At 39.9% G+C, this 10,336-nt stretch overlaps 1 protein-coding gene across 1 annotated transcript; it reads right to left on the minus strand.

Moving 5' to 3' along the window:
• Positions 1-1,833: 1,833 nt before the first annotated feature.
• On the minus strand, positions 1,834-3,274 carry LOC147882645 (inorganic pyrophosphatase 2-like). Its single transcript, XM_087400976.1, has 5 exons — positions 3,074-3,274; positions 2,869-2,990; positions 2,558-2,759; positions 2,319-2,452; positions 1,834-2,200 (listed from the first exon to the last, which is right to left on the minus strand). Exons 1-5 carry the CDS (start codon positions 3,206-3,208, stop codon positions 1,981-1,983), a joined length of 813 nt encoding a protein of 270 aa, XP_087257102.1. The 5' UTR covers positions 3,209-3,274; the 3' UTR covers positions 1,834-1,980.
• Positions 3,275-10,336: the final 7,062 nt, after the last annotated feature.

Genomic DNA, 10,336 nt, shown 5'->3' on the forward strand with positions numbered 1-10,336 from the left:
ACTACTATGCTTGGCTTCATTTTCCTCCACATTAGGACCATTTTGTATCATCATTAAATTTATGAGTTTGGTTGTGGCTTGGCTCATGTAGTACCAGGCCATTTTGGTTGATTCAGCCTTTCTCATATAGAATTAATGAGTTTTTTTTTTTCCATATGGTGGTACCCCTATTCCTTCTATGTTACGTAAAGGGATCCAATTACCTTATGATAGTTGGGTAATATGTTGTTTGTACCTATGGCATTGGTTCCGTTTTACAATGCCATCATGAGCTAAACTCTTATTTAATTATTATTGAATATTGATTATGCATATGCTTCCTTTATTCACACACTTGCACTCCCATTAAAAGATCTCAAACATCTTTGAATTGATGGGGTCGCTGGCTACATTGGGCTAGCAGAATTGGGATATGCCCCTTCTTTTGCTTGCCATCTCATGATGACAAAGAGGCCCATGATGCCACCATTGTGCTAGATAACCAAGAGCTATAGAGCCAACCAAATTCACACAATCTATTAGTAATTAGGGGGGCCTATCACAAGAAATCCAAGTCAAAATCTTTGCTATTATTTCCCCTCCTTCCCCCCTCACTCCTAGAAAAGGTCTGCAAAGTTGTATACAAGCCCCTTCTTCCCTTCTCATGCCTTGGAAGTCAAGTTGTTTGCACATAATAAAAAAGTTTGAGACCTTGGGGATATGAATTTACTTCATGCACATTATGGTGGACACATAGTGTTTCATCTATTGGAAGTATGAAAGCTTAAGAAAAAATGGCTATAACAATAAATTCCATGTCAGTATAATATATAAGAGTGAGCAAGATTTAAGAAATTGAGAAGAGGGGACTTGAAATCTATCAATGATATTTTTAATTGGGTAGGCCATATCTAAAATGCATGCAGATGTTTAGAGGAGAAAAGGCAACATTTAACACTTTTTTACCCTTCATGGAATCTAGTGATATGAATCTCATCACAGCTTTCATCACATTTCATTACATCAAAAAGTCAATGTTGACAGCTCCAAGAGCCATTGAGCATGCTAAAAGAGGAAGGGGTCTATCCATGATGGTTGTGAAACTCCCCTAAGGAGTTGCAAGAATCAAGGTCATGAAAGGGTGTCACTATGTACCTTCCAAAAAGATAAATTAGTACTCTCTTTTGAGAATCCTCTTAAGCTCGACAGTTAAAACCTTATGTTACACTTACCACTCTCCCCTTAGTCTGCAATCAATCATGATTGCAAACCAAGGGCATAATCATAAGAGATGACACTAGTTGTTAAGGTTTTACTTGAAACTTTGGGCAGTAGCTTTTAAGCTACCTTTCTTTCTTTTGTACTCTCTCTTAATAAAATTTCGTTCTCCCAAAAAGAAGAAGACTATGACGACTTATGAGAGGAAAGTTCGCATCTATCATAGAGGAGAGATTACCAGTGCAAGATTTGCTCTATAATGAGAAGGATTAATTGTATGCAGGTATGTGTCTTTCCCCTCCCCCATGCTAGACTTTTTGGGGAAAACATTTTGCACTTCAAGGGTTCTCCGTTTATACATATCCACTTCAAGAATCCCCTCTTACAATAATTTTCTTTTGAAAAAACATTTTTAGGAATTTCTTGACAATCAACAATGGAGCTTATGCTATCTTCTTTAAAAAAGCCCTTTTGAATGAAAAGGACTTCATCAACCCACCTTTTTAGTTCCTGAATTATAAGAGAGAGTTCATTATAAGAGGGAGAACTCTGAATTGATGCTTGATAATATTGGAGAGATTAGAAACGACATATTATATTCTTGTTGTAAGTTCATACAAGGTGTTACAAGGTCATACAGGCAGCCGTAGCAATCGTATTTACAGCGTCGCCAATTGGGCTAACGCAATTAGAATTTAAGTTCGCAAATAGAATTTTGATTGGTAACTCTGCCTGAAACAGCTGCGTTGTCAGCCTATCGCTACCTCTTGTAGAAAATAGATCTCAAACCACTTGTGAGATCATCTCGCAGACTTGATCCAACTTTTGCGGCAGCCCGTAAGTCTTACACGCTCCGCATGCATACTCTTGCTCCGCCTTCTCCATTTGTTGAGCATGTAGCAATTTGAGAAGCGTTTGTTCCATATCTTTGGCAGACGACCACGGATTTACGCTTGCTTTCACCTTTGGCACATTTTCGCTGAGGAGATCCAACAGTGGATACCTGCCATCAAGCCGCTAATTGAAGTTAGAACTCAGAGTCCAAAACCCGAAACCATTACCCTCGGGAGGCACGAACATGAAGCCGGAATAAACCACTCCCTGTCTCGAAGAGACCATACCCTTCTCTCGGGAGGATCGAATCTCCTACAGCAAGTCTCAAGGAGGGACAATAATCGCCGCAACCGTCTCCAACGTAAATAATCCGTTTCACATGTGCTGGAGTTTCACCTCGAATCCGGTCGATGACCCTTCCCTGAAAAGCCCACAGCACAACAGCATCGAGTCAGCAAGAATACTCATCCCAAACAATCCACCTATCCGAATTACACTCTGAACAAAAATTACTCAAGGTCCATACCTTGCACATATTCGGAGGGCAAAGTTCGCAACCATGAGGCGGTTCAGACTTTGGATGGAACGGTCCAATGTGCAGCCGTCCCTTCTCGTCTATGAAGGCAGGATTAGTGTGGATTTCAGTGAAAAGATGCGTAATCTCGTACTTATCCAAGATTGTTTTGATGAAGAATGCATTGGCGTCGCTCACAATCCTAAGTTCACACCTGGTTTAAATCAGACGCAGGGAATAATGTTATTCACTACAATCAGAAATCAAAATCCACCACAGATATGCAACAGAAAGGCAAAAAGATCAATCTACCTACAACTTACCCCAGGGCATGCGCCGCTTTGATTGCAGATATCTTTTCTGGTTGCAGAGGAACGGAACGCAAGCCTTCTTCTATGTCGGATATAGTCTTCCCTTGGGAGTGGAGCGCTTCCATCAAGGCATCCTGCAACAACAGCATTAGTGTATTGAACGACTTGATAGGCCTTTTGCAAAGCAAGGATGGCAAGGGATTGAAAAGCAACCAACCATCATGGCGTTCCAAGGAAGCTGGGAATGAAGGGATTGGAAAAGCTCGGTAGCGCCCAACTGATCAGCGACCCAGGGATCACTATCAAAGTCGATGATGGTGCAGTCGAAATCAAATACAACGATAGAGTCCATGAGTGAGGGAGGGATGAAACTACAGAATCAAAGAAGGGCAAGAAATTAGGATGAGAAGATCGAGAGCAATTGGGTTGAAGCTGCAGCTATGGCGGAGAGAAACTAAAGGAGAGGTGCATATATATCGCAAAAGCAGGTCCTGGGAATATCCCATACCTTGGGAAGTCCAATCAATAATACTATTTTGTGGTGCTGTGAATATTCCATAGCTTCACCTTTGGCCTCACAAATACTATTATTTTGAATTTTGGTGCTTCCCCCACTTTCCTCATCATGTTATTCATAGCATCTCTTTCTCCAAAGCGATCACCTACTCTCTTTGCAAAGCCTTGGTCCACATTCAAAGAGGGATATTTGTCGTTACAAAAGAATGAAAGGTGTATATGTGTGGAATGTGTACGTGGAGCAACAGGCCGGGCCAAGGGGGGACTCTTTCTATTTAGAGTCTAGAACCCTTATTAAGTCTCTTCGAGGTTCAACTTGCCATTGTAAGGTACCTAAGGTGGTACACGTTTTAAGTGAGTCTATGGATTGTGGTACCCACCATGATGCATTTGTAAACACAAAAGAAAGGCACGAATACACATCCCTCCAAGTATTGTCACCAATATTTCATGTCATCCCTTCACTTCATGCCATGAGTCATGCTCAAGTCACACACGAGGGATGGGGGGCATTCTTCTAGTAGCCTTAGCATCCTTATTACGTCTCTTCTTACCATTATAAGGTACCTTAGGTGGTACACGTTTTAAGTGAGTCTATGGATTGTCGTACCCACCTTGATGTGTTTGTAAAGACAAAAGAAAGGCACCAATACACATCCTCCAAGTAGTGTCACCAACTGGCAACATTCCATCTCAAATTTGTCATCCCTTCGCTTCAATCATGCTCCAGTCACACACAACCATCTTATGCTTTTTCTACTCCTTATCTTAAGAGTTATTCCCCACATAAAGTTTTGATAGTGCTCTCCCAAGCATGAGTTCCATGACCTCCTTAACCATATCAAATCCACATGTGTGGTCAAGAACAAAGGGATAAGATGGACCATATGCTTAAAAGCCCAAAAACAAGTAGCAAGCCTCATGTGTGCACCCTAGAATATGTTATAATATGGTATAGGCTCATAAGGGGTATTTCAATCCAATGAATTCACAAAAACATACATCCAATAGGTTTTCTTAATAATAAAAAACATGAAATTTAAAACTTTATAAAAGGTTTTTCTCAATGTGCACCCCTCTAGTAGCAACTAAGTGAGGCATCAATTATGAATAAGTACAAGGGTAGTGCAATATATGAAACTAGGACACTATACAAATTGTGCTCAACAAAAGTGGTATATATCATGGTACTAAAAGGTTAGATCCCAAATCCTAAGAGAGAGAATCGACTAGCACTTGGATCATGTATTTGCTCAATAATAGGACAAGTTGAATGAATTTGGTAAGTTTACAATCTCACTAATAAATTTACATATGCAATAATAAATGTACAATTAGTAAAGATACAATTTGCAATCATGCCTTGATCTATTACCACTAGTATCTAGAAGCCTATAAAATTTAAATATTATCTGTCAGGTGTTCACCAAAGGCTTCACTCTGAAATTCATACGAACTATGTGCATGTAAGGAAAGTGTTTTTTGGCATATCATATACAAGGTGGTTCCCTTAATTTTGAAGCACATATGTGTATGTATTATATACTAAAAGTCCTTAGCTTTGGTGTAGCAAATGCTATGACATTTTGTGATCGACACCACAGGCACCGGTAGGCTCTATCTCAATTGCAAGGTTTCACTAAATGTTGATACGGTTGGTAATATTTTCCCTCTTTGTATGAATGTCCACCAACTTTAATTAGTAGCAAAGTATGCACTCTAGCTAATAAAAACCATGCATCAATCTTACCTTGTTCAATTCATAAGCTCTAAAGATATGGCATGGTCATGGAGACATAGATGAACAAAAAAACAAGGCACCCACCTCCCTTTGCAACTATAATTTGCAAGATAATATTACATCTAACTTGTTAGGTCTACCCTTCTAGATAATATCCATCCCTCATAAAAATATATGTAGAAATGCAAATTGCACTTGTATCCATAGAGTGGTAAAAGAAAAGTGTAAATAGCCTAATAGGGTTTAGTATCTATATAGGGTTTAGCCTAATAGGTTAGTGTCTATAACCCTTGTATTCTTCATTTTCTACTAGAAAGTGCTCATTCTATATCTTGTCACTCCTTATTACATCCTAGGCTAACCATGGGTTGTCAATAATCCGATCCTATGGTTTAATGGGGATGCTAAAGGACAAGGTAATCCTAAGGTTTAATGGGGATCCTAGAGGGCAAGGCAATAAGGGTTGGGTGGGAAGGCCTAAGGACTAACATTAAGAAATTGGAGGTTTAAGGGGGGAATTGCACTCAGGTTATATCTTTGCAACAGAGCTTGGGCCATTGACATTCCTTGATTAATAACTAGATTGTGGATCTAAGCCATACGCATGGTAGGCTGACAAGCTGCTTTGATGCCTCCCTTGTGGAAGAGATATCCATAGTATGGGACATCAATATCTACCAAGCTATCCACAATTTGAATGAGAGTCAATTGATACATGTCATAAACCTATGAATCGAATGTTGGAATTGGACATTAAAGATTGTCTTTTGACATAGTCACAAGAAGGTTTTTAGAAAGGAAACTCTATTTAATCTTGGTAGATTATTTTTAAATTATTGGGCAACTATAGAGGATAGGTCAAGAATATGTCGAGGATATATGTCTCATGATAACTAGCAACTAGTAGATTGGGAGAGCTACGTCCCAATGGTGGAGCCCATAATTGTTATCAGCATATGGCTATAGGCCATAGCTTGGGTTATGCTTGGATACAAACTTTAGTCTAAATCTTTGATTATCCTAGATTGAACAGCACTTTCTTACTAAAATAGGCTTATTAGAATTGCTCAAGTCGGTGGGGACAGAGCAAGATGCAATGTGATATGGACATTCTAAGCATGACTTGTGGTAATATGGAAATCATAAGGATTAGTTAAGAGTTATTTATGCAATGCAAAATTAAATTTTGGAAGTTTGTGGAATTTGGAATGACATCAAGATTCATTGTGTTGTGAAATATACATTAGGTAGGTTTTGATGAAGAGAGAATTGCGAGTTCAAAGAGAAGAGTTTCCCTACTCCATTTATCAAAACATAGATACCTTAAAGGTGGGAGGTATGCTGTATTCATTGCTAATGATTGGTTGGTAGTAACTAGCTATAGGTATAATGTGGACTCTAGAGGGTGAGGCAACTAGCCTAGGTCAAAGGACTAAGGGCAAAGGTTAAGGGGTACCATCTGGATTAGAGGTCTAAGGGGCAAAAAGCACTCTATTTATATTTTGCAATGGCCTAGGCTATATATTGGCTAGAGGATTTGGCTCATGGGCATTCCTTAATCAACACCTAGATTGTAGACCTTGGACCTAGGCACGGCTAGCTGGCAAAGCTAGTTTGATGCCTCCCTTGTGGAGGGGAATCGATGTCTATGGTATGGGCCATGGATTTCTACCAAGCTAGGGTCAGTAGGCCATAGGCCTTATCCATGATCTCTATGTGCTCGATGGTGAAATAGAAAGGTCTATGTTTTGGTGGTGAGTTTCAGATGGTGATTCATGTAGTTTGGCACCTACTCTCTAATTCATGAAAATGATCATTGTAGCTGACTTGAGGAGGGAGTCATTTCAATTCTTCTTTCCCACCTTGGACTCACTCTCTCAATATGGTAGCTCTCCAATTAATCCTTTGCATGTGATGTCCCATGGAAGCTTGGGTTCCATGTCCTTCCTTCTAGTATCAAGAGTTAGAGTCAGGAAAGGTGCAGCCTTAGGGTCATAATTCAATTGAGCTATCCAAGTTTTCTGAGGATGGACTTTCTATCCCACTAGTTGCACAAATTTTGTGCTAGGGTCATTGTGAGAGATCAATCAATATAGTGAACTCAAGTCAAATAATGAATGTAGCATCAATATATCTAGAAGAAAGGAGAACAATTGTTTTGTGAAAATTTTAACTAAAGGGAGGCAAATATATTCTATGGGGAGATCTAGGAGAACCTCTGAGAGAGAGAGAGAGAGAGAGAGAGAGAGAGAGAGAGAGAATCCAAAGTTAGTTTAGCTCTATTTAAGTATCAAACTTGAGGTAGAATGGGTTTGTACAAGTTGTCGAGTTTGCTCAAATAGTCTAGTGTTGCTGAGTCATAATCTTATTTGAGTCATTGTTGATCTCTAAAGATTGGTTTATGTCTAACGTTGAGGTGAGTGTGTGAGGATCTAAGTTGCATTAATTCATCCGAGGAAAAAAATTATTCAAAAAAATGGGTCAAATACGCATTTTTCACAATTTAAAATGTAGCAGCCAAATTATCCTATTTTATTTGTATGAATACATGGCTATTCGTACTACGAATAAAACACTCTATTTGTACGAATAAATGAGTATAAACAAGCTCCATCTTTATTTTTAGCTTGTATTTGGACGAATACTCCTATCTATCTGCTTCTTGCTTCCGTGCCCCCAACCTCTACTAGTGCACCCAGCTTAGCTCTCGTACAGGTAAACACATCTCCCGTGTTCAATACTGACACTCATCTCTCTTGAGAGAGTTGTGTGTTGATGTCAATTTCAATATTAATGTTTGCATTTAGGGAAGTTCCAAGCAACATGGTCTTTGCCCAAACATTTGAAGCAAAGCTTGCCTGGCTCTTATAGGTTTATCCTCATTGACATGGTTTTTTTGACTCATCATGTGCCCTATCTCCCATTGCCATTTTGCTTCTCAAGGATCTTGAAGGAGTATGAACCTATCCTTCCCTTCATTGGGAGAGCTTTTGACATGGTGATTGAGGTGGTTCCACCTAAGATAGTAGCATCAATGGTAGCAAAAGATGGGGTTCCCCACCTTGGGTTGATAGTTGAGGGTCTAGCAACCCTAGCAAAGGAGATCCTTCCCGAGACTCTCGATGGTGGAGAGTTTAGCACGCAACTATCCCTTGATAGTTGTGTGTTGCAGTTAATGCTGCCTAGTATTAGATGCACATAAATGGTTAGTCAACATTGCACATGCACAAGGTCTCATAATACATTTTTCATAATTTTATTTTATTTTTAGATGAGTCAAAATGTAGTTTGGACAATTGTGAAATCGCATGCTTTATTATTTGTCATTGCTAGCACTGAATCGGTTTTGAATTCTATGTTGCAGCTTAATTGTTGCATGATGGCTCACGTTGGAGAGAGGAGAAGGCTTAGTCATCCCGATCTCAATAAATCTCAAAATAAGGTGCCAAAGAATGAGAACGTGCACTTATTGATGAATGTTGACCAAGACATCATTGAGACCCCTTTCAACAATGGTGAAAGCGTCATGCAAAATCTTGCAAGGATGATGGGATGAGGGTGGAGTGAGGGCCTTGTGTGAACGATTTCTATATGTTTTTTCAACACAATCTTAAGATCAATTCATGCACCACTTTGCCTTGGAGAGTCAGCAATGTCTTGGTCAAATAGATTGAGACATTCATGCCTACAATGCAAAGTGGTAGGGTCCGCTGTAGAAACCAGAGTTATGTCCATAAAGAATGTGTGGTGAGCCTTCAAGGGCAAGAGAGCTTCCTCATCCTTCATTCCACCAATGCACCCACGTCCCTAGCACCCATGTCCTCAAGTACCATTGCATCCCCCACATCCCCAACCATAACCATTGCATCCCCTACAACCACAGCCACAAGCGATGCTATATCCACACCACCCACAAGCACCATTACATCGGCCACATCCCACCTTTTCATATCACTCTTTTCTTGAAGTCCTTCACGCTCCACAATCTGTAGTTCCACCTTCCTTTTTTGCACATGGTCCCCCACCCCCTCTATCACCATATCTACACCCGACTTACGTTTTGCAATTTTTTGCACATCCCCTGAAGAGGTCACATCTTGATTTCACACCTTTTGCACATCCTACCACACATATGGATAGATCTTCCTCTCCTTCGCCCACCCACAACTTTACCCTTAGCCCCCTCTCCTTCACCAGTAGCAATGCCACCAAAACACCATGATGAACCCATTGAAATGAGAATGCCACAATGACCAACAGTCTTGCTTCTCAAGACGTTCGATTCACACTAGCAAACAGCGGCCGTGGGCACCGACACATCTAGAAATGTTAGCATATGCAACATTTGCATCAGCTTATTTGATCCCCATAAGATTTATGCCTGCAAGGTATTGAAGCACTCCAAGACACCCAAGGATTTGCAGGCAAAAGCATTGGTAAAGGCCACATGCTTAGGGGACATCGTACACCCGAGCATCAGTTGAGCTATAGGTATAATATCTAATAGTAATCCATTGATAATACTCTCGTTTTGGAATGGAAATCTTTGGATAGATGGATGACCTATCTCAAACATGATGGAAAGAGAACCTCTCCAATGGGACATAGAGATGATGCAAAAATGCATGTTAGAGCTCCGCGTGTTCATCAACATATTTTTAATCTTCTAAGTGCACTTGTATGCATTGTTCATTACATGCACAACATAATGTCCTACATAAAAATTTGCATGCGTAAAACATTATGCTACATTTCTCTGAGTTATTTGAAGAAGTGTATCTGGGCATTTGTGATTGGGGAATGATGACACCATGAGAACCAACAAGCATTATCCGACATTGAAGAGTAAACCGTCCCACAACTATTATGACTTTTTGTAATTAAAAAAATCACGTAGCTCTAGAGTGCCTTTGCACTAATCCCCCACCTTTTTGTACTGCACAAGATGTGTATGCAATGTCCCACAACCTTCTTAAGATTATAGACGTCTTTGTACCACCAACTTATACTAGTCCTACACAAGCTTTGATCGCGCGACTGCGACAAGTTGCACTCCAAGGAAAGCATACATACCCAAATAGTCATCCACCAATAGCAAAGTTTTGTAGTGTTTTTAATATTGTAGCAACTTATGATTTGTAACTCAATCCCAACCAAGGACTTAGACCAACAAATGTCTAATACATCCTTGTACATTTTGTGGCATGATGGCTCATAACATGA

The sequence above is a fragment of the Dipteris shenzhenensis genome, chromosome 29 (genome assembly GCF_047967505.1).
Source record: "Dipteris shenzhenensis isolate YYH24624 ecotype China chromosome 29, Dip_SZ_1.0, whole genome shotgun sequence".
NCBI lineage: Eukaryota > Viridiplantae > Streptophyta > Polypodiopsida > Gleicheniales > Dipteridaceae > Dipteris > Dipteris shenzhenensis.